This window comes from Aricia agestis, chromosome 1, assembly GCF_905147365.1.
Source record: "Aricia agestis chromosome 1, ilAriAges1.1, whole genome shotgun sequence".
Classification (NCBI taxonomy): domain Eukaryota; kingdom Metazoa; phylum Arthropoda; class Insecta; order Lepidoptera; family Lycaenidae; genus Aricia; species Aricia agestis.
In genome coordinates this window covers 22,814,503-22,840,462 of record NC_056406.1, presented here as the reverse complement: position 1 = coordinate 22,840,462, position 25,960 = coordinate 22,814,503, and the positions used below count along the sequence as shown (strand labels likewise).

The 25,960-nt window shown below is 37.2% G+C and overlaps 1 protein-coding gene across 1 annotated transcript; it reads right to left on the bottom strand.

The window, feature by feature from the left end:
- Nucleotides 1-3,286: 3,286 nt before the first annotated feature.
- On the bottom strand, nucleotides 3,287-21,839 carry LOC121740008 (protein Wnt-1). Its single transcript, XM_042132680.1, has 4 exons — nucleotides 21,707-21,839; nucleotides 14,329-14,591; nucleotides 5,874-6,172; nucleotides 3,287-5,166 (listed from the first exon to the last, which is right to left on the bottom strand). The coding sequence occupies exons 1-4, from the start codon at nucleotides 21,790-21,792 to the stop codon at nucleotides 4,639-4,641; spliced, it is 1,176 nt and encodes a 391-aa protein (XP_041988614.1). The 5' UTR covers nucleotides 21,793-21,839; the 3' UTR covers nucleotides 3,287-4,638.
- Between the last annotated feature and the right edge of the window lie 4,121 nt (nucleotides 21,840-25,960).

Below are 25,960 nucleotides of genomic sequence, written 5' to 3'. Positions count from 1 at the left end.
ATAGTTGTCCTAATAATGGTTAACGTACCGCGGGTTCGTAGCTAACCCGAGAAGAACCGAGTTACTTTCTGAACCGGTGCAATGGTAGGTCGACGTAGAAAAATACTGAAAATATTTCGGAGACGGTCGTGTTTAGTAATAAAGATTATCTAAATTTAAAAATGGAATATGACGTCATCTGTATATCCTAGTCATTTATAGTACAGGAGCTTGTCGCACGTCGATCAAACCGCGGGTCACCAGTCACCACGCGCGAATAATGTGGCATGTCACACCTTGGTGTGTAGGCCGTGTGGGAAATATGTTTTGTAAGACAAAGTCTTTGTTTGAATTAAAAAAGCTAGAAATATAATCTTGTTTGAAATAGGAATAGAATTTTGTCAGTATAGTTAGGTCTGTCTATTGTATTTCTGCAACGCAATGGATCGGTTCGGTCTCTGGATTATGTATACCTAATATTGTTAATTTGTTCCCTCTATAGATTTTTTTATTATAAATGGTGTTGAAAACAACGTTGTAGGACATTACTAATGTAAATACTTGTTCAGTGCCTACTGACTTGGCCATCGTATGAAAACACAATGTATCTTACAATTTTTGTTTAGTCCAGGGCTTCCCGAACTTATTTGTACTGTGACGCCCTTGGGACTTTGCCTTTAGACTTTTTCTTTACGACGTCCCTCAACTCAGGCCTCAAAAATACTTTCTAATTTTAGAACTAGCTTACCCAACATAGGTTATCATAAAACATTATTTGTACATTTATATTGTTATTAGGAAATAATAACCAAATCAAAACTTCAGGACCATTGACTTCTAAAAGATCATTCCACAACCATTCGGAAGGACTTTGGCGAGAAATCAGAAACCAGGTTGCTGACTCGTAGTGCCATGTCATGTGTGATACATGCTAAACAATCCAATCATGCGATGGCCAAGTCGATCTATTTATTTAAAACGTAAAAGATTTTTAATATTGATATGATAATAACTTACATAATAATCGGCCAAGTGCGAGTTGGACTCGCGCATGCAGGGTTCCGTACCATTATAGAGCAAAAATAGTAAAAAATGTGATTTTTGTATCGGAAGTCTCATCTTTCCCTTAATTATGGATCTCACAACTTTTTTTACAGGATGTTTTTGATGGCTGATTATATTCTGGACCAGTAACGGCCTGTCCACATCTCCACGTTACGACGCAACGTCGTCAACGTGGAACGTTGCGGTAACGTGCACGGTACGTTGACGTGACGTGAAAATTTACGTCAACGTAACGTGAAAATGCACGACACGGTGTAACAAGTAACAAAATTTTATTTTTTCTTAATCTCTCTCTCCGTCTTCTTAACAATAGCAAAAGCAAAATACGTAGGTATTGTGCAGTCCATAGATAAGTAGTGAAGAATGTAGCAGTTTTACAAAGCATGATGACGTACAATGTTGCTACACCGTGACGTTTCACTTACGTTGACGGAAATTTTTACGTCACGACAATTATATGCACCGTGCCATATTACCGCATAGTTCCACGTTGACAACGTCGTAACGTAGACATGTACACAGGCCCCAAGGTACAGTAGGAATACGAAAAATAGATATACTGATAGATTTTAATCATTACTGTATATTTTTCCGAAGAACAAAACTTCCTACAGGTACATCCTGTATAGGTTATGCTAAGCAGGCGGATGTCTTGATGGTAAGCGTTTTACTATTGTAACCGAGTAACACCTTGCAAGGGCTATCTCACCCTTTTTCCATGTATAATAGGGCCAGGCCAACTCATTCGTACCGAAGCATAGCCCACTCGGTGTTCTGTGACATGAGTCGTCACAAATTGCAATGCTTTTTCAGCCATTTTGCTTTAAATTAATATGTATAATAAAAGTATTGATGGTGTCAAATGTAGTTTTAATTTGAGTAACCCAAAAGCGCAACTAATTAACTATAATTTGAGAATGTCACGCTAATTTTAAGAGTTTTGAGTGAAAAAGGTAGTCGTGCCTGTTAATCAATATTCTTATGGCTATTTCACACAATATGATCCTACATTGAATTGTGCCAAGATTAACGACTACTCTTAAATGTCAAGAATGATTAAATCATCTTAAATCTTAACATTTTTGTAGCAACTCAGACTATACCTACTATCAAATTACTCGATTATTATTAAAATCATTATTAATATGCAGGGGATAGTGAAAGAATTATAATAAGATTCATAATATTTTAATAACAACTAATCAATCAGAATCAAATACATTATAATGTACAGTCAGCGACGAAAACAAAATAATTATATTTAATATGGTACACAGGTATAGAATGAAAGTAATCTTAAGCTTAGAGGTAGCTTCATCGAGAAAGAGATGAAAATATTAGTTATGTTTTCAAAGGTACAAATATTTTACAGACAATAAATATTAAATAGGGTAATATTTACAAAAATATAGTTTAAGTTAAGGTTTATGCTTTTAAAAACATTACTAACACTTGTCGTACTTTCCGTGAGTATGAAATTATTAGCAACGAACTACCTCTTAAAATTACTTTATTAGATACATAAAATCAATTTACAAAAGGTATGTAATCTAGAATTGACTCTAAGAAGGTCGCTTAGTTAACAGATATAAGTAGTAACTTTATTTTCTCCGCTGACTGTACATCTCAAATTATACATAGTCAATTAGACCGTCACTGGACAAACATTTCCAAATATATGAATTACTGTACAGTAACATTGAGATTCAAAAAAGCTGATTTCATTCATTTATCTAATATAAACAATTAAAACGTTATCTAAATTCGCATAAATAACTTATCATTAACATAACCTAGATATTTACATGCGCAAAAATATTTTTGCAATGGCAATTTCATATGCATTTTTAAAACTCGCAACACCGTCAGTGTTAAAAATATTGCTTAAAATTTAAGGTTAAAAAAGTTGTAGAAAACCTATCACATTTAAGATTAAGCTTGTATTGTCTTTCGGGAACTATTTCTAAGAATTTCAGTCTTTATGTTTCGTATATTTAGAAACTTCTAGAGTCAACACATAAACGGAGACACGAGCCGCTTTCTACAGTTGAAAATGTGGAAACGTATCAGTCGCGACCGCGGCGTCGGACACGACGACCGTCGTCGGGCCTCTACCGACCGATAACACAGAAAAAGACATTGGCGTACCCAGGATTTCAGCTAGGGGGGGAATTGAATTCCCACTTGCCAGGAAAATTTACGTTTATTTTATCTTCTAAGGGGGCTGCCCCCCCCTGCCCCTACCTGGGTACGCCCATGGAAAAAGACCCTACGAGTTTACAATACAGATGCCTGCTGTAGTCGTGTCCGATACAAGAGACTGATAGACAGATTAAACATGAGATGATAAATATATAAAATACAATATGTCAGAACCAGAAGCTTTTAAGTTGGGGCTCAAATCCAAGTTTATTAATATTGATTCTAATCTAAAAGTTAACATCAAAATACCGAAAACTTTAAAGTCATATACCAAAACATTACGTTTATTTAAAACTAAAAGTCTAATTTTTACAATATGACTGAACTAAGTTGTAATAAATACGACGAATAATTTTATCCTAAGTTTCTACGTCTAGCTAATATTTATATCACATTTGAAATATCATTTACGTTCAAAAATATGTTTATCAATATTATTATAAAGTTAGTATCAAAATATAGTGGAGCGTACGAGGGGGGAGACTCAAAGCCCGATTGATATCTCTCGTTAAGACGTTATAATTTTATGAAATAAAATTTTAAGAATACTTTAAAATGAGCCGAGTCACTTTATGAGGAAGATTTGTAATAAGCTCAGTAGGTATACTTCATTTGTAAATATAAACATTTAATAACATGCATTAGTTGCATTTAACCCTAAAAGGAGTATCGAGTGTCAAATGAACATGGGACTTTATCGGGGGTCCATCGGACCCGGCACACGTAAAACTTTATACTGGTATAATACTGATTATTTAATTCGTTTAATATTCAATTAAAATTCTCGAAAGCGTTTATCTCTTAATGTGGGACACTTTTATGACGGCGCTTCCTACTCCCAGATAAGGGCGAAGATACCGCCGGCCCCTCGACGAGTTTTACTTCGTTACTTCGAGGTTCATATTCGATTACATTATAAAAGTCGACATAAAATAACATCGTGCCCTCCAAATCGCTACATAATTACAGATAATGGCGTTGACCGTGATGCTGCAATGGATAATAAATAAATTATAAAATAAAATATAAAAATAAAATAATTTTAAACTTTACAATGATATTGTAATAAATACCATTTAAAGTAGTCTGAAACATTGTAAAGTCGCCGCGCCTCGACGCCTCCGGGTCCGGCGCTGCGGCCGACGACAGACCGGCGGACATAAATCGACCAGTCTCATTACCGTCCGACGGGGTCCACAAAAACTACTTCACTAGATCACAAGTTCGCACTTAGTAGCCAAATAAATTAATTGAGTTGCTCACTTACGTTAGTAGATAAAGCGATATGAAACAATTTACAAGTCAAAATGATATATCTAACGATATTTAAATTATGTACAGTCGTGTCGAACGTCCATAGAGTCCCGGTCGCGCCACGATAAGCGGACACTCCTATAAGCACGTGTGAACCACTTTCTCCGTGCGGCACAGTTTACACTTGACCTCGCAGCACCAGTGGAAGGTGCAGTTGCAGCGCTCCACCACGAACATGGTCTGCGTGCGAAACCCGCGGCCGCAGCACATGAGGTCACAGCCGTCCACGCGGTCGCTGGCCTCGTTGCACGTGCGTCCGTGCGTCCCCAGGATGCTGAGCCGGGTGTTCTTCTCGCAGAAACCGGGCGACGGCTCCAGGTAGACAAGGTCCTTCTTGCCCGGCGCCTTGTGCGTGGGGTTGTGCGGCTTCAGCTCGAAGCTGTACCGGTCCCGGCGGGCCACGCGCTGGGTCGCCGCGTCGTTGCGCTGCACGGGCGCCTCGATCCCCGTGTTGGGCACGACCACGCGGGTCGCGCCGTCGTACCGGTCTATCAGCGCGTCGCCGACCGACCGGAAGCTGGGCAGTCTCATCCAGCAGGTCTTCACGGTGCAGGATCCCGACATGCCGTGGCACTTGCACTCCTGCCGCATCTCGGATTGGACGAGCTGGGGACAAAAGAAAAAGACGTTACAACCTCGGTCGCACGAGCTCACGACGACGTGAAAAAATATTCCGACTTCGACTCCTTTAATACTCGTCGATAAACATGATCGATGACGCCCGAGCGAGGACCTCATCGATCGCATCTTCCTATCGAGCAAATTGTTACAAATCGTGGCGAGGTGGGCCGGTCGTCACTCCGCGTGGACGCATCATAAATCATAATCCACGTATATTCATCATCCTAGGACGATAGATAAATGGATCGACAATAGAGACATTAAATATTTTACTGTTCCGAGATAACGTGCAGGAGGTGACGGTCGTAATTAATTTTATTCTCATGTAGACGAGCACCACGAGGCGCGCGGCGTCCAAATATGTGTAAACAATGTTGTAAATATTTATGCGGTCTCCCCGAGCGGGCGTCGTGACGGGAATCGAGTATGCGGCCCCGAGTTTGGGTGGCTCGAGGCGCCGACGCTTCTTGACGAATTCGAGGACCCGACAGCGGTTATGCAAATGTGGGTGTGGAGTGGGAGGGATGCGCGAGCGCGACGAATGAGTGTCCGACGTGCGCCGCCGACCGACGGGCCGATTCGTCAGATGCATAATTAAATAAACTCCGGCGACACTCGAGCCGACGATCGATAGCCACTCGCGATAACCACTCGAGGCTTATGTAAACAGTCGAACACTCGACGGTACTCACCATTCTGCCGGCCTCGTTGTTGTGGAGATTCATCTTCTCCCTGACGTTTCGACCCCTCTCGCCGGTGTCGACGAATTCCCTGCTGAACTTGAAGCCGAAGCCGATATTGTCGCTGCAGCCGCCCCACTTCCAGACGCGCACGTTGGCGGCGGCGGCGGAGCGGGAGCGGTGCGGCTGCTGGTCGACGTGCGAGTAGTCGCAAGTGCAGGACTCGATGGCGCCCTCGGCGCAGGCGCGCGACACCGTGTGCGTCACCGCCGCGCTTGTTATCGCGTATATGAACGCCGTTTCTCGACAACCTGCAACAAATTCGGTCGTTAATACCCCTTAAATTGAATTAACCTATTGTCTTCGAACTGGTCTCGCTGATGATGTTTCGCGGCCACGTAATTAAGAGTAGGTATCTGTTTTAAAATTACTCCAACATATTAAGACAGTTTTACAATGAATCTAAAATTGCTTCGAATGAAACGACCGTTTCGAATCATTATTATACCAATTATCTTGAGAATTCAATAAAGGCACGATCACAAAACGGTCGATGAAGATTCATTCATCTCCCCAACGAATAAATCGATGTTCTCATTCCGTATCGAATACTATAAATAATTAATGGTCCAGCATTAGAATCAAATACTCATAAAATACAATTAAAAGAGAGAGGGTATATCTCGGAGATTCAAAATAAAAGAGGTGCATCTTACCTACACGGGAGATTATAAATTCGATCATTACAACTCGCACCGAGGCGAGCTTTCGACCTCTTTGTTCTTTTAGATTTAATAGTGCACGTTAAACGATCGTTACGAACTTTCGCAGTGAATTAATAGTGTCTGTATGTAACAGTAGTTGGGAGCGGCAATAACGCCGGGGGCACATTTCTCATAAAAACCTGCGAAACGTTTTCTAATGTCAATGCCAAGGTCACCGTCGAGCACCCGCTGTCGAGCTTTTAGCAGCAAACGCCACCACACTTTAAATCATAAAAAAATCGACTAACTTAATTAGATGGAATAAAAAAAGCGTCTTTGGTGGGCCCTTCTCACACAATACGGTTGAAAAACAGCCGCATAAATTGAAATAATCCTAAAGGGACACATTTATAATAAACATGAATGTACGGTACAAGCCCGGGATCGTTATTAAAGACTCAATAAGCAAATGGAATCATTTTTTTATGGAGTTGTCATCGGCCGATATAAATTACGGTGCGCATCGGCGTGGTCTCTTTTTGTTCCCCCGCGCCGGGACGCACGAGAGTATTTTATTCAGCAATTACTTGAGTCGTTCGATTAGGGATCTTAACGTCAATTTCGCCATCATTCACCGGATTGAATTGTTGAATATGAAATTCGGATGCCGTACCCGTAGCGACCGATACGCTATTTCAATTTTAAACGTTGATAATAATTTACCTAATAAATAAAATAAAAAGTAGTTGAGCTAATATAATTAAGAAATAAGACTATAAAAGTTTACATAATAAAGTTATAAAACGTAATCGATTACGTTTAATCGAGTACAGGTTAATCGATACCCCGGAGGTCTGCCGGCGGGGCGCCCGGCCGGCCCAGGTGGATCGCCGCGTGCTGAGTTGACACGTCCGCGCTCCACGATCCTCGCATCTGGGACACATCTGCCCCGCTGAGCACTCCCGGAGGCGATTAACCAAATATTGACTCTCGAATGCGTCGTAGTGTGGAGTACTCCGATATTTCATCCGCTAAAAAAACGATAAGATGGCGTATCTATCTTGATTTTATCGGCGGAATTCTGCGACGTAGAAAAATTATGACAAATGTAGGAGGACGCGGTGCAGAGGCAAATTAATCAACGTATTAAAATACGACCTTTATGAGCCCAACAAAGGTAATCCGGTTGATGATCCACGACAAAAATGCCCCGAGCCGTTTGACAAAAAGCTTTCCTTTCCTTTTATTTGGAGGCCGTCAATCCGCGAATAAGAACAAACATGACTTATGCGAGTCTATAAAAGTGGATTATTGAGTGCGTGGTCCGGAGCGGAGATGATGAATGGGTCCAAATGACCGCCTGCGAGTGTGCTGCGAGAATTCTTGCGCATTAGCATTGAAGGGTTGATATAAAATTCTTAAACTATAAATTTTAATTCCGTCTTTTAGCGAGATAAACTTGAATGTGATGATGAACACCTGGCCATACGCTAACGACTCAAACCTCACATTAATTAAACACTGGCCGTGCAGACATTGAGGTGTTTGACATTTATTTAGAGATTGACTTATAAAGATTTCTGTGACTTTTACGACGGGCGATTCATTCTATTCAAAATTAATGGCACGTAATTACTTCAAAACATAAATCATTGTGCTGGTGTTTTGACAACGACCCAGCGAGGACACGGTCAACATTATATTTTAATAAATATCATATCACAAGTTTGTTAGTTAATGTTTCCAAAGATTTGAATAATTATTTATTTAATAATTTTCTTTGAAAAGAATAATATAATAAAATATAATAATTAATAAGGCCAACGCGAGTTATTCTCTTTCTAATAATGGTTCATTTACAGTTACACTTTTAAATTCTAATAATAGGACGTTTAGTACGTGTAGTGGCTCACAAAAGTGGTTCCCGGTATCGACTACTCGTAATAATTTAATTTAGTTCCGCTATCAACGGGCGATCATTCAGCAGCTTCGACGTACTCGGAGCTGACCGTAACAATTCGTAAATTATGCCCCCATATATCACTCCGCGCGACAAAGAGCCGCTGCTACCGACGACTACTGCAGGGACCCATTCACGATTTCACACTCGCAACAAAGACATTGTTTCCAAAACAAAACGGCCATCGGGACGCACTCAGACTACGAGACGCTCGTGATGCGCCCGATCATAAAGATGAAGATATACGCGACGTTATGAATTCGATATCGCATCGTTACAAAACAATTTAAGCTCCTCGAAACCCGAATCGCTTATCTAATGAGCACTAAATATTTCGTCGAGGACGTTTTATATTGGCTCCGTCCTCCACCCACGACGCTCGGGGACACTCGAGACGGAAACGTCCGGGCAGGCTTTATCGGGTACCTGCCATTAGGACTCGCGATAGGTGTAAACTGTAAACGCGGCTTCCGTGAGCCGGCGCGCCGCAGGGGGCCGCAGGGCCGCCGCGGGGCGCGGACCCTATATTTCTCTATCCCGGGTCGACAATGGCCGGCCCATAAAGCCGTTGTCATCGTTTGTGTTAATACGACGCTCGAGGTTTGACCACAATGCGACGGAGATGTCTCGAGCCGTGAATGGCGTGTCGACATTTATATTAGTGCTCCGGCTGGGGGGCCTTTGTCAGGCTCGGTCGTAATTATAGCGAGCGAACTATTCGAGCAGCACCTTCGAAATATCGATGACGTCGCGAGGCCCCCCGCCGGGGCCCATCGTCCGTTTTTATATTTCACAAATGAACGTAATTGCGACGTATTAAAAGTTTATCGACAGATTCGCGATTCGCGGGCGGGGGCCGCGCCGCGCCCGCGATAAAGTAGTACTCACTAAACGTACACGCGTATAACATAAATATCTTAATGGCTTTGCTCTTTTTATCGAGTGAAATTATTGCCGCGGTGGTCCTGCGTTATCTTCGTAATTAAAAAACCTTAACCTTTCGAAGCGATCGGACAATATTATAAATATTTATATTAGCTCTAGGCGATTCGATTCAGGACTGTCGACAGCGCGTTATTGGGTGGCTTCGATACTCGGCCGCGTCGCACGGTCCGAGCGATTGCGAGTTGCGGCTAATGAATATAACCTTCACTGACTCCGTCTTAGGACCATTATCTCCACGTTTACAGTATAAAACGCTAATGTTTTATCTTCTCTGATTTTGTGAATGGCCGCGTTCATTCACGTACTTTAACGTCTACGTATGCGACTAATGCCGATATTCTGGTTGTCGAGATAAAATTCACGTTTACTTTTCTAAAACACTTTTATCGCCGACTTGGAACTCGAGCTCTAGAAATAGACCAAGTTGTGTAAATTATGCAACGATTTCTTTAATTAATAAGTTTCAATTAATCCCCTTCATGTTTAACGCATTTTTACAATTAATTATACAACAATCCAATCGCAAGAAACGCTAATGGATTTAATTAGATTATGTTGTAAGGTAAGTAAAAACGAGGTTGGAAAGCGACTGTTTAAGTTGAAAACTGATTGTAAGGAATTGTAAATGTAGAATATAAATGGTACGTTCTTGTAACTTAAGAATGTTTTAAGTTCGTAGGTATAATATAATAAATTTTAGGATCACATTATCTAGGTATAGAACGTCTAATGACAACAAAGATCCCTTGAATTTGTTAACTTCTATACGTCAATCGCAGTAATATTTTCTCTCGGCGAGCTATTCTCGTGTGTCGAGTTTGAAGTAATAAAGTCATTCAATGTAGCCCACATCGGGCCAGGGAGGTGTGTGCTCTAGATATTTCCGGTGAATAGACACATCTGAGTGCGTTTGCGCGTTTCATTAACGTGGAGGTCGACGCACGCTCCCGAGCGCGATCGAATTAGACCGCTCTTAATACCAGATAACCCCCTAATGTACAACGCGACCCCCTAAAAGCATATTTGTTTTCGATCCGCATTATACTGGGTATCTTTGATTTAAAATCTCTTTTTTGCTATTAACGAATAATGCACTGAACAGATGTTCGGGGCTATAATAAGGCCTATCGCGCACAAAGCATCGAAATCGGACACCGGAGATAAGGCAGCGCTCGTGCAAAATTATTTTAGGAGGCCTGCGACCTGCTCCGAGCTAAACCCGACCCTGCGCGCCGGCGACTCGGTCTAGTTCGTGTTTTACTGGCTTACCAGCCTTTTTGTTCAATGTTGTTGTAAACATTTTAATTTTCATAAGTGCACCTTTTATGAATTAAGCTCGCCTCCTCATTATTACTCGTCCCGTTTCCTTTTTAGTTAGCTATTGAGATTGTAATTTGGTAGCTGCCTTTTATAATGTGGATTAAATATTATTCGGAGATGTTTATCGGTTTAATACGACACGTGATAATTTATGTTATTGAGCGTTTTACGGCGCTTATACTCGTAGTTGCAATAAAAACTTTTTGCCTAAAATTTTGTTGCATTGAAAATAAACTTAATCATTATTTTTTAACAAAAAATTGAACCCGACTTCCAAGGTAACAACAATAATCGGAAAATTATCTAAAAATATGAAATAATTCATATTCTTTATTAGTGCCTTTTTCATAATTTGACTAAACCTCAACTAATTCTGTACTCAATTTTCATTCGTTTGAAGTCGGTACCAGCCCAGAACTGAGATACTTGACATAGAACTTATATTAGCCAGTACCGACTTCAGGTAGGGTCCAGGGTATGAACTGGTGCGAAATCTTACTTTTTGGTAGCATTTACCTTGAATGCTTCAGAAAAAATTGAAATCACTATATGTTTCCATACAAATTTCAATGAGTCCCCTCGATTCCTCATGGATTCCATCATCAGATCACCACTTTTGTGAATATGGTACCAAATTCGGATTTAACCCTCTACAACAACAAAATGATTATGAAAATTGGTCCACAAACGGCAAAGTTATGGTTGAACATACAAAAAAACATATAGGCACAGACGAACATATAACCTCCTCCTTTTTGGAAATCGGTTAAAAATTGATACATATTTCGAATATCGAACGTTTGACATGTCAAGCCGGTGACGTTTCCGACCGGCCGGTATTCGCGGGAGTCGGGGGAGACGGGGAGTAAAAAAAAAACTGGACGAACGGGATCGGGACGTCACCGCTTGTAATTGATCCAGGATGTGTTATCGCGGCCCTTTATGTGCCCCCGACGCTACCCTCCGGTGAGCGCCGATAAAATCTTTTAAAAGGGTTGCCAACTAAAGATACTCGTATCTCTTAATTTGTAGCCACTCTTTGTATCTCGGATTAGGAGCTCGTCGATAAAAAAGATACGGGAATTCGAGGATCGAATTTTGAATGAGGAATTGTATTTTGATTGTAGAATTTAATAAGGGAATATGCGAGTTTTGTGTAGCGGATGAAATTGAAGATATGCCCTGTTTTTGGTGATAAATGAAAAGGTAAGGAGGTGGCGAAATTTTTGTTGCCGGCTTATCACAAATTAACTTATTGGTTTGAGGCAGATTTATAGCGAACGTTGGCCGATAAGCCGCGGGGCTGACGAGATGTACAAAAAGTGAACTCCTTTATTTTGGAACAGATTGAGACAAAATGTTGCTTCGTTCGCTATTAATTGTTTTTTTAATGAGAAGGATAATCGCAGGTCAGGTATTATCTGTCAAACTTTATTAGAATTTATACGTAATTAAATCCTTAATAAACAATATAAAAATAAGGTTTTATGTTCTCTGACGCGTGTGTAGGTCTTAATAAAAGCGCTATATTATTGTATTATCTTCGAGGAAAACAATTATGAGTTGTCGTAAAAATAATAAATATTAAGATGACTCAGTTCTCTTTATTTAATAAAGTAGTTTAGATCTTATCTACACTACTATTATAAAGAGGAAAGATTTGATTGTTTGTTTGTCTTGAATAGGCTCCGAAACTACTGGACCGATTTGAAAGATTCTTTTACCATTGGAATCCTACATTAATTTAGCTGAACATAGGCTAAATTTTATTTTGGAAAAAAATAGGGTTCCGTAAGATATTTGGGATTTTCGGACGCAAGGTGTAAAAAATCAACCAGAAATGTTACTTTTTTCGCGTACGCTGCCTAAACTATAAAAGATAGAACCATAAAATGTTCTAAGTAATAGAGATCTTTTAAATATCTACAAAAAAGTCCGCGACACACTATACCTATCTATGTTGAGTGAGGCACAATAACCATTTTTTTATTAAAAAATCTTGAAATGTTTTTGGACTACATTTAAATGCCTTTATTTTACTCATGGCATTAATTCTTATCAAAATAAATTATTTCATTACTAAGTACAGTTAATGTAGATAATAGTTGGTCTTTGAATGATTAAAATTGGACGTTTGGTTTTAATGTTATGGCGAAATTATAATATTACGATTTCTGCTGCACGTTGCGAATTGGGCGTCGTCAAGGCGCGCCGCGCGGGTGTGCTCGCCCGGAGAGTCCACGTAAATATTAATTATTATTACCTCGATCATGGGAATCGCAGACACAATAGATTTATAATATAATAGTTATGCGACAGCTGGGTGCCGCTTCATTGATGGGATAATATTATAGTGCTTCATTAATTCATTACGTTTTGAATGACTATTATGTTTGATTGCTATTATAATTAATTTCTATAACTATAAATCAAACATAACACTTAAAATATAAAAAAAAAAATACAATAAAAATGTGTATAATAATTATAATATAGTAGTTACAGGCTAAATAGTGTAAACCATTTTTATGTTCTGCTTAACATAAAGATTGACTAAGAAATAAAGATTGAAAAAAATTATTTAAAAATCAATGTCCACCCGTGCGAAGCCGGGGCGGGCCGCTAGTCGTTTTATATGTAGGCATTTTGCTACATTACAATTTCATACGAGTCTTTAAATGTGACTTTAAGAGTCTACTTTGTACTAAAATATGTATCTTTAGGAATACCTTTGCTTAAGTAAGAAACACTTACTTAACTTGAGATGCATTTAGTTATAATTTTTTGCTGTACCATAACTGGCAAGTAACAATTTACCAATAAGACGATTCATCGAAAACGTAAAAGGAGACACATCATACCACATAGACGACCTCCGTGGCTCAATGGTTAGAGTGTGTGGCAACTCAAGCCGGGGGGTCGCGGGTTCGAATCCCGCCGACGGAACAATAAGTTTTTCAATGTTCCTGGGTCATGGATATTTATAAAATATGTGTATGATATAATAAATATCTTAAATATATGTAATATGTATAGTACAAAAGTATTAAATATATTTCCGTTGTCTGGTACCTGTAACACAAGTGCTTCAGGTACTTACCACGGGGCCAGACTGACGTGGTGTGAAGCGTCCATAGATATTATATTATACCGCTTATTCTTATTGATGCACAGTACACTATTACTATAACTTTGTGTATATGCACAAAGCTCACATTATACGTGGGAGAGCCATGCTTCGGCACGAATGGGCCGACTCGACCGGAGAAATATCACGTTCTCACAGAAAACCAGCATGAAACAGCGCTTGCGCTGTGTTTCGCCGAGTGAGTGAGTTTACCGGAAGCCTAATTCCCTTCCCTATCCTCCCCTATAAACCCTTCCCTTTCCATCCCTACCCTCCCCTATTACCCTATGCAGCTCTTCTGATGCTGCGAGTGTCCATGGGCGACGAAAGTTGCTTTCCATCAGGTGACCCGTTTGCTCGTTTGCCCCCTTATTTCATAAAAAAAAATATTATCACGGAACTCTTCCTTACCTCTGTCAACGATCTTCCCGAACATGTTCTTGCCTCGTAGAAAGTTCTTCGTGGAGCAGTTCCATCGTCTGTACTTGAACTGGTGTTGGCACTCGGCAACGGCGATATTGGCGCCCTTGGCGACCGCTGACAGGACCCCGGGGTTCTCCCGGGCCAGGCGGCGCTGCTTCCGCCTGAGGGTCGCGTGCACTACGGGGTCCATGTACAGGACGCCGGGGGAGAGGGGGGACAGGTTGTTGGGCTCGCCCGCCTTCGCCATGCCCCTGGAAAGAAAGGATAAATTAGAAAAACAGACTGTAAGTAAAAAGTGGTATGGGGGGGTTTAGAAAAGGGGAATAAAATATTCCTTGTATCATAGCTTGTTGCTTGTTGTGCTGTTATGCTTGTTTAGTCTTGACTATGATATTATCATAGTCAAGACTAAACATTTAAACAACCTGGTGGTGTGCTTCGCTTAATGTGACAAGCTTTACGCCGATATGATACTGCATAGTTTTGCTAAGTTATCGCGCTAATCTGTGCGTGTGGTCTTAATTTCAGGAGATCTAGTCTGTAGATTTTCTATTATAAATATGTCATTGATATCGTGCTCACGAAGATCGTGTACGTGTTGATCTCCTTGGAAGTCGGTTTATATTAGGACTCTGTCACCTACGTCACGTTACAAATAATAGATTTTCCAAACTCGTGACTACCTTAACACTATTTAGTTTTATTGTGTGACGTAATCAATATAAACATTTTGTCACATGTGTATTTTCGTTTGTGCGTATCCATGAGATCGTGATTCGTGACTGTTCTATTCATCGTCGAAAGTTGCCTCTCGTTTTAACTTGTAAATTGAGTTATGTAATGGGGTTTAGCACCGAATGTGCCTACACGATATAACCTACCTTTTACACGTCAAATTACAGTGTATCGTGTCGTACGAGTTTCAAGCACTCGGCAATAATTATCGTTTAATATCTGTATTTTAAAAAAATGAACGAATGAATTATGAAACGAAAATTTAAGCGCCATCGACCATCGTGAGTGGGTTAAATTATACAAAAATCTTCAGTGGACATTTAAATCTGCATTTGTCAAAGCCTACAGGACTTTCTGGCAAAACAATACTCGCGGGAGACTCGAAAAAAGGCAAACACCCTCGACGCCACTCGAAGCAAGTCACCGGGAACAAACAGCCTCAACACTTAAGGGCGGGTCATCGGGAACAAACAACTGTCAATCCACGTCGAGCCAATATTTGCGGCGCGCATTAATCCTCGTACCGAAACAACACGGCTCACCGGGTGTGTCAACAGTACCACGTAAGGTGTATTCCAAAAAAACTCTAAAGTCTTGCTGCGAAGCAAAGTCTTTAGGTAAAAGAAATGTCTGAAGCCCAACAGATGCATTTGAAATAGTTATTAGTTCAAAGAATCATTCGTCAATAAAATTGAGTTAAAGGTAAGATTTCGCCACTAATATTTAAGACTCCTTACCTGTGTACAATGTCTAGAGTCTACATACTAAACGCTGGCCCTCTAGTATAATCTAGTATATTAAGTGGTTTTATTGAAATATCGTTAAAATAACGCCACCGGACTTTCCCTCAGTTCAGTGTGACACTTTTACAACGCGAAATATTGTACAATATAAATCCTAAAACTTCAAACTTAATAAAGCTATCACCACATAAACCTCTGGGAATAAGTGAATTAACAGGCGACTTTATTAGTTTTACCATCATGAATCACACAGATCATAAAGCGAGCAAACCGGTTATTGTAAACGGTACACTTTCAGAACGTCGGAAAACGTACTATTTGCTTTTCTTTGTCGTGTGTTGCGTAAACACTGGCGTTCGTCGGAAATTCTTTTAACCGACATTCAAAAGGAGGAGGTTGTTGTGCCAGTGCTGTTTTATTACAGGTTAGGTATTACAATTGTAAATAGTAAGTAAATGCGATGATTCATAACTATAGTATTATCACGGCAGACGATAACAAAGGAGTGTATGTATTGTAAGCAGGAACGATTGATAGAACTATTTATTCTCGTCATTGTTATAAAATTATTTTAATGTCTAGATACATAATATTTTGACAAAATGTTCATTCTTACAAATTGTAGTTAATTGTTCTTACAATAGACTTCAATCTCGATTAACCAATCAATCCCCAAGCGACAGCCGGCTTATTGTGTCTGCGATACCCACGATGGAGGTGCTGCCGAAATATCAAGTCAACGCACATAACGTTTGCGAGACGGACTAGGTTGAAGAGATATTACGAAGAAGAATATTGAAATAAAATAAAGTCAGGACAATTTAAGGTGGCACCAGCGGTCATTGGCCTTTCTAGTCTAGGAGTTATGTGAAAAATACTCTCACTGTATTCTGTTAACTTAAGAATAAAATTGAATTCTGGTAAAGAAACAGACTTCTTGGTAACTCTTCGTATGATAATCTCCAACTATTTATGAGTTCGAAGTGACACATTTCATACTCCGTTCACATCGTGTATGCAAAATATGATATCGCCCTTAGAAACATCTGTCACTTAATGAAGTGACAGGCTCACTTGCGACGTTTTCTATATCATTCGCGATTGGTATAGAAAACGATGAAATATGACAAGTTTTTTGACAGGTAGCCAATGACCACTGGAGACAGAATTCCGTGATTTGAGAATAGCAGAATTGGGGCACTGTTACCCGATACAGGAATACGTAATATTTGAAACAAAGGATGTCCATGTTTGCCCTCTACACTTGTCACTTTTGGTAGGAAACCAAACACGACGGACCGTGGAAAAAAATGAATAGCTTTCACGGACAAACGCGATGTTTGGACGACGATAAAGACTGTGTGAATGTGTCAAAATAACAAATATTGTCTCTGACCTGACTCGTCTGTGGTCACTTAATGATGGCTACGTGCGATTATGTAGTTACAGGTACGATGACATAACAGGTCTACAAGGATAGCTTGGTAACCCTTCTTTATCTAGAGATATATTTCTCATAAGAGATAATTACCCTTATGCAATAATTGTCTCTTAAGAGACAATTTCATTACAAGTTCTGATTTCGGCCTTGCATGTAGCCTTAAAAGTTAAATTTTAATGTCTGGTAAACGTGAAGCAAAGACTGACAGCAATTTGGTCATATATTTTTCTTTACATAAAGATAAAAATAGATCTAAACAGAGGCTTAAATAAGCCTTAACGATACATTGAGGCGTAGATAAGATTCAATCAACTTTTAATAGTTTAATGCTTAATACTCCTGCTATAAAACAAGAACATTCAAATAAAATTAATCGTATGAATAAATTATTCGAATGTCGTACTCGATTTTAATAGAGTATTTAAATAGCGGTATTTTGTAATGTGTTAAGGTGTAAAGCCTTCCGGATCTTTTAGTTTCCATACTAAATAAAATAATTAATGGTTTTATTATACCATTTTCTCCAAAGTTCTTCGTTTACTTTTCATAAATTCAAAATAGCCTTAAAAAGTATTATTGGCATAACTTATAGCCGGGTTTATCGCCAAATAGATCGCCAAAGAAGTATTCCATTAAATTGTACGAACCGTGTCACACACTGAATACAAATAACATTTTATAATTTAATTTGTTGGTTGCGAGGCGTCAAATATCGCGAGACCAGCATAAGTTGAGCTGTTCGGCTAAAACTCCGTCGGGTTTCGGTGAGGCTTAGCAATTTAGTTAGATCATTTTGGGGTCTGAGATAGTGGTTTATCTGGTGACGTCGCACGCGATGAACGTAACGTAATATGGTGTGCGGACACCGCATACTAAGTAGTTTACAGGTGTGGCTATAATGAGTTATAACCGACTGAAGCAGAAATGTTATTGCGGATTTAACTGATGAAGTATTTGAGTTAGCTGATGAAAGCTTAATAGGTAATAAAAAGGCTCATTTAAAAATATACACTAGGCGAAACGGGACTGTAATTAATTTGTTTTTAATAAACATATTATTTTGTTTTTATATTTGCGTTTCTTTAATCCTTTACTTGCAACGCGGAGTCACGGAGTCACATCATGCGGGAATATATTTTTATGATTCCTATATCATAAAGTATTATAAATGTATCATAAATATGATAATTAGTTGATTAGAGGCAAAAAGTGAAACTTTATTTGCTCATGCGCACGCGCCACTATCTCGCTGATAGTGCCACACGCTTTGTGATGTTGCTGGAAGTGACGCATACAAAATTAATATCTTTTCTGCCTCAGTTTTTTCTAAGTATAAAATCTAAATCATGGTATGATTATGAACCACTTGAATCAAAACAAACAGTTTTTATTCAGAGTTATTTAAAAAAAAACTGAACGTCGGAACTATGGTGCCTACGACCGGTTCGGGAACTTATATTTTTAGACTAATTATTACAGATATATTATTTTCTAATCGAATTTTATATAAACTCATAAGGTGAAAAAGCTCGGTGCACTTAATAACCAAGTATTATATTATTATAATACAATAATATTTTAGTCTTATTTCGTTTAAAATTTTACAAATAACATTACCGACGGTAGAATTAAGCTAATTCTTGTAGCTTTTTACATTAATTACTAAAACACCTAATACATAATAATCATAAACGTTATCAACGATTATAATATTAATAGCTTGAATATATTACATAGTTTGTATGAATAATTAATATAAAAATAAATATTTAGGCACATTAATATGACTAATACAAATGACTATTTTCTTTGTTATTATTAAATGATAATAATGTAATATATTACAATCAGTTATAATAGAATAGTCTCCAAAGCGACATGAAATTAATTGCCTCACGACCGCCTACGAACAACACTACAAAATCACTAATGCTATTGATTTTATAATTAATAATTCTATTATAATTAATCTTTATTATGTTTTGTAGTAATTTTAATAATCTTTTTCCCATAAAAAGTTTAATGTCTTAAATACATAATAATATTATTTACTATTCGTTTTTACACCTCATGATTTCACCTTACTAACATTTTTAATATATTGATTAATAAGTAGGTATTTGGTTTAATTAATAAATTTCATATTAAGAGGTGATTAAGTTTAAAAATAATTTAAAGGTAGTCCATAAGGACCATAAGAGTAATGTGAAGATAAAATGATTGTGTTTTAAATTTTAATTTTTAATGAACCGTAAAATTTTAATTTAATTATGTACATAATGGAAATAGATTCTGTTTTAGTAAATAATTAAACCTAAAAAAAAAGATGTTTTAAGTATGTATATGATTCTATGAGTTTTATAAAATTTAACACTCCGCCTGCCGACGGGTTTTTCTAAACTTTATATTAGTCTTATAATTGTGTCATAAAGACTAAAATACATTGTAACTGCATGAAACTGAGCTCAAAGTATAAAATAATTAGTTTTTAATTAGTGAATATGAGACGTTCACTTTTATATGTCGTAAATAACTCGACTCGAAACTTTGCACGTTATTAAATTACTATTTATCTCCTTTATCAGTGATTAACTCTAGATTTATGCGTGCGATAAATTAACGCGTGTTTCGAATTTGTATAAGTTATTAAAATACATATTATAATTTTTGTGTGGGTTTTTTCTATTTACATATTCAACGTAAATCATTTTTTCGTCGATTAAAAATCCTATTTGACGTATCTAGTAGATTTTTAAGTCTCGAATTTGAGGATTAGGCTGGTTGCATACCAGGAGCTTTGTGATAGCGAGCGCAAATACAAGAGTGACGGCTGTCACTCACGCTGACGAGCTAGGCCTTACACAAATACGCTTACGGTAAAAAAATTACATACTTAACAAAACAATTTTAATTCATTCATAAGTACAAGTTGTTTACTGCAATTTTTAGCTTACAAAATTAACCTTCAAAAGTTTAATCTACGTAGCTGACAAGTTGCAGTAATAGTATGACAATGTATTAAAATATACTTAGCAAAACCTATAAAATTAAACCAACAATCTTATTATAATAACGCAAAAAATTATTTAATAAGAATCTTTCACTAGTATGTTTCATAATCAAAATAACATACACAATTTAATAATTATACCTAAACTATTTATGAATCAAAATGTAGTAGTGTATATTTTATGTCTTTTTGCGAGTCAATAAAAGTTTATAAGGGCAATATCATTTTATAGGCAGTTTCGGTAGTGTTATTGTCCGGTGTTCAAGATAAGAGGTTATTAGCGATAACACACTAATTTATATTCGTTTCACTTTTTATTCTCATTATTATAATTTTAGCACCCAAAAACAACTTCATTTTATTTTATCGCGATCATAAATTTTATCGAAACAAAGGCAAACGTGCTTAGATATATAAATCATAATAGAATAACACCAGACGATCTGCGCTATTTCATACAATTATAACCCGATTATAAATTTAAATTTCATGAATGAATTATAATGTATTTGTTTAATCTAGTATTAAATATCTGGTTTACAATAAACTGGCATTAAGTGTTTGATGAAGTCGCGCGTTTACGAGGAGATAATCTCCGGTACAAGCTTTAAGTATATAATGAAAGCCTTCATTTATTATTGTATACGAGAATTTAAGATAATATTAAATATTCGTTGCCTTTTTAAAATTCTGCATACTATGTCCTTCTGTATTATTTTATCAACTTAAAATCTGTTATAAAAGTAATTTCAAGCTTTATTTCGCTTAATAAAGTTGCCAACGATTTAGGTCACACGCAGAATCTAGAATCACTTACGTCGGCCATACATTTACAGATTGGCACACATCTAGTAGACAGTAGATTTAATCTATAGAATTTATTTTATTGCACAGAAATTGAAATTTGAGTAGGCTTAATTTGTTTATCGTCAATATTGATTATACTTTTAGTAGCATTGTAATGTCACTTACACATTAATTAGGAATTCATTTTAATTTGAATATTTAGTGGAATATAAGTTTTTATATCGAATATAAATAACACTAAAACACTTTTATGTGACAAATAATTATTGTGTCTCTGGACCGCACTTATTTTTAGTAGCTAGTGAGTTTAGAGTATGTTAGGTGTACGCTTAAATTAAATTTATGAGTTAGCTAAGTTTAAGATAACTAGTACAATCATCTCAGTAGAATCTTAAAAACAACAACAATAAACTTCTCACATTACTCAAAATCATTTAACTAATTATTAAGGCATAATATCAATGCCGTATGCTATGCTATGGATATGATAACTACTAGATCAACTAAGTAGAATGACTACAATAACCAAAAAACAACTTCACAATCCTCAAAATCATGACAGAAACTTAGTAGCACTTGGCCTAATTGGTTGAAATCGGCTTAATTTGGTAGAATGTCACTGTAACTCACCACCACATGCTCCCTCGTCCCTTCCTCGGCTTGTGCACGGCGGCGCACGTCACACACAACAGCACTACGAGACACAGGCACCTCATGTTGCGCGTCCCGAGCGCGCGGCGGCTCGACTCGGTCTGAGCGGCAGTGGGAGGGTTAAGCCGAGGAATGACGCCCCGATTTTTTTTGTTGGTCGATATCGAGTCTAGGAGTGGGGTATCGATATCGCTTTTTTGTAAGCTCGAATTGGTGAGCTTTTCGAAGGCTTCGCTCGAGTGAGTCATACGCAGGTTTTTATATGAGGCTTTCACACAATTGTTGAATAACAAATTCAATTTAAGTTTTCAATTCGAGCTAATTTTCAAATAATGACGGCTATGGTGAGCTTATTAATGTATCTGAAATCTTCATGTTCTTTTAGTTTCATTTTCATTACTTTTCCCTGTTCATAGAACATAGTACTATACTACATTAGTCGTTGAGTCTCAAAGCCTTTTAGATGTTAACTTTTTTTTATACAAATTGATAAAGAGTTTAAGGCCATTCGGGTTTTAGCTTACTAAAGACAAAACTTTCGTATTATTGAAAAATAAATGAAAAAAAATACAAAATATATGAAAAGAATTACTTTTTCTGTAATTACTGTTCTACAAAAATGTTACAAAAATAAAGTCCTTATCTTCCAATCAAGACAGACGAGGCCTCAACGAATGTCGCTCACCTTCATAACTAGAGGCTGCAGTTAAGTGTTTATAATTTTTATTAAATGTCGTAAGTTAAATTAATTAATATATTTACGTGACAGCTTACTTTTGCTTGAGGAATTTATGAACTTCTTTTATATATTGATATCAAATGAGGTGGTTTTTCTTATTAATATATAATATATAATATTATGTGACAAGAAAGACATATTTTGTGAGTATCAGATTATCAAAATTTTGGTAATTAACGTTTTTCGTTTCAAACGTTTCTCACGCAAAATTGTGTTTAAACTCCGACTAAATGTGATGATTGGTGAACGATAAACCTATGTGCTACAATGATTTTTGACCAGTAAATATTAAAATTGCTAACATTATAGTTCTTTATAGTCGCTTACTTTTCAAGCTAAAGAAATTACTTAAGAAAATTATTTAATAATAATAATTACCATAAATGACAATAATATCATTCACATAATATCACAAGTATTCGATATTCGATCTGTGTATGCGCGGGCGCCGGGCGGGACTGTGGGAGGGGCGGCGCCGACCAATGGCGGCGCGCGCACCCCACACCGCGCCACACATACACGACGAGCGCACGGAGGTGCACGTTTACTGAATATACTGAAGTTAATCTACTGTATGTTAAAAAAATATGAAGTTGAAATTATAATAAAATTGTTGTGAATAAACTTTTTTGGTATACCTACCCTTGTGCACTTTTTACAGGACACCATACTTAGGCACCTTACATGAAAATTATGGTACTATTCATAAAACCAATAACTGCATATTACATAATTAACATTGCAAAATTTTGCTACTAATTAATTAAAATAATTGCATCCGCAACAAAACGGAATAAAATGGAAATCCCTAAATGGACGTGAAAATTATAAAACTTACAGTTTACAGTGTCAGTTTGTTTATAAAAAATCTTACACTATGAAAAAGTAAAATAAACATTAAAATAATGTAAAATTATATTCAAATTCGGGCACTAAACTAATTCTGCAACGTTGTACTAGCGCTATACGATAACACCGTATGAAAGACATCAACGCGCTCAAGCTTATCGCGTTTCTGGTAAAATAAGTTATTTCGCTTAGAAGATTTTAGTTTTTCTTATTTTTTTACATTGATATTAAAATTTGAGCTTGAGTTTTATTTAATTAATAAATACTAAAATAATAGTAAATAGTATAATAATATTATGACGAGTAAAAAGTAATAATTCCTTTATCCTAGGTCTTAGGATACTCGAACTTGGGTACTTGATGGGTATTTTTCCCATCTCCGTTTACCGGATTTGATCTCGCTTCATAACATCTGCATCGTCCTTGATCAATATGCATAAAATCTTAAGTGCCCTGAAAAAGTGTATGAAAAACCATGGCACGGGACTCGAACACGTGTACCGATTGGCTCCCACACCTGCAAGCCACGGGGGCGGCAGATGGCAGATATGGCGCCGATGTGTTTTTGCCACTTATTGTCAGACTAATGGATGGATTGGTTGACTAATTGGCGCAATACAGGGGTCGCGGGTTCGAATCATGTGAACACTGTTTTTAGTGGATCCCTGTCATAAAATTAAGTGGAGGACATGCTCTGGAATAGAACAAAAGATGATCCAATAAATTTTATTAGATTAAATTTGAAAGAAGACTGATGAATTTTCTATTTTAGTTTATAACACAAACATTTGACACACAACTTTTAAAAATGAATATTAACCGACTGCCATGCTTTTCGAATTGATTAAGTTGAGTTGGACCGCTCAAGGCCCCAAATAGCTTACAATTTGAACTTGAGGTGACATCAGATTCATCGTAGTCTTCAATCTAAAATGCTGAAAACATTTTAACTTTTCAAAAAATCTTGCCTAGACATGTACCTATAACAGCGGACCGCATCAAAGTATGCAAGCACCTACCTTATCTGTGTATATTGACACATAATTGGCACTAACACAAAAGGCCATAAACGGCTTAGGACCAGCTCTAGCACTAACCCATTGTGGCCACCAGACAGGCGCCAAAACTTACAAAAAACAGCCACTATTTGTGTCCTGCTTCATTTTCAACAACGGTAAAAATAACCTAAAAATACTGATCGTTGTAAATATTTATCAGAACCGCTAAGATGGACTTAAAACTGAGATAATCGTGAGTTTGGCGATATGGGTGGTACTAAAGTTAAAAATGTAAGTATTGGTCGCTTCATAAGAATTTCGTTGAAACGTCTAATTAAAAAATAGTATTTTAAAAATATAAAACTGACTTCAAATGTATGAGAATTAAAATTCCCTATCTCAAAAACTATGATGAAATTTTGATGAAACTTGCAGCATTCCCTAAGTTGAAAAATACCTACTCCAACAAAAAAAGAATTACCTTTCTTCTCTGACTTATAGTTTAGGAGATATGCGAACACAAACCTAAAAACATACATACATAATAATATGTACTAACATACATAAATACACTTTTGAAATTTGGCACCTTTGTTCAGACGCAGATATAGACCAACATAATATACGTTAACTGAGCAGAAATATTACATACATACGCGTCAAATTGATAACCTCCATTTTTTTAAGTCGGTTAATTAAAAAGTTCTTCTTTAAAATTTAATATTATTATTTAACTAAGGGCCTGTTTCACCATTTCCTGATGAGCTGCCGGATAGGCTTACTTGATAGATTCTCCATACTCTATCTGTCAAGTTAAGTGGTAGATAGCCTTATCAGGAAGTGGTGAAACAGGCCCTAAACATTTAAAATTTAGGTTCGGCGTTGCATAAGTTTCTTACTATTTCATTATCATAATTTTAGCCTCAAAGGCAAATCTTCCCACAGAGCTGATTCGAAAATCGAGATTTAGGATTAGTAGCTACATAATATTTCTCTATATATATACAATTTTCAAATTCTAAATTCCCTTCATTATTATCGTTATTCAAACTTTTTCTAAATTCCCTAAACCATAAATTAATATTCTTGCAAACGAACACTTCAACACATAATGACCGATGAGTACAATCATTAATGAGATCCCCGGGGAGGTACCGTACATTGTACAGTCGCGAAAATAATTACTTTAGCTGTTACTAATTGCGGACAATGAGCTACCCGAAACGTAAAACAGAACGGAAGGACACCATGAAATTTTACTTCATTCAGTACATTGCATCTTACTGGTAGAGCCTGTATTGCTAATGTCATAAGGGTTATTATTATTAAAATTCGAAGGTAATATAAATGTGAACGTAATGGAGACAGAAGCATTCCACAGAAGCTATATATCAAGTGTTGACAGACTATTGTGATGGTGTAATCATTGGTGATGATGAGTATAGATAAGTTTCAAAGCATGTTGTTATAATAGCGAGTGTTTTTGTTTAAAACAGGTTACTGGATTATGCATAAAATGTAGCTTATTAATTTTTAACATTATGCACCTATAATGTCTACATAAACACTAATTTGTTAACTAAATTGACAGTGTTTAAAAGAGGTGACCAACGTGCGAGTAAGTACGCGGACTTATGGCTCGACGAT

What these genes read in the sequence shown, in the direction of transcription:
- LOC121740008 (XM_042132680.1), bottom strand. Translation starts at nt 21,792, where the DNA reads ATGAGGTGCCTGTGTCTCGTAGTGCTGTTGTGTGTGACGTGCGCCGCC. An exon ending in GGACGAGGGAGCATGTGGTG is followed by an intron (nt 14,592 to 21,706) that starts GTGAGTTACAGT and finishes CTTTCTTTCCAG; the next exon opens with GGGCATGGCGAAGGCGGGCG. An exon ending in ACAACGAGGCCGGCAGAATG is followed by an intron (nt 5,167 to 5,873) that starts GTGAGTACCGTC and finishes TTTTGTCCCCAG; the next exon opens with CTCGTCCAATCCGAGATGCG.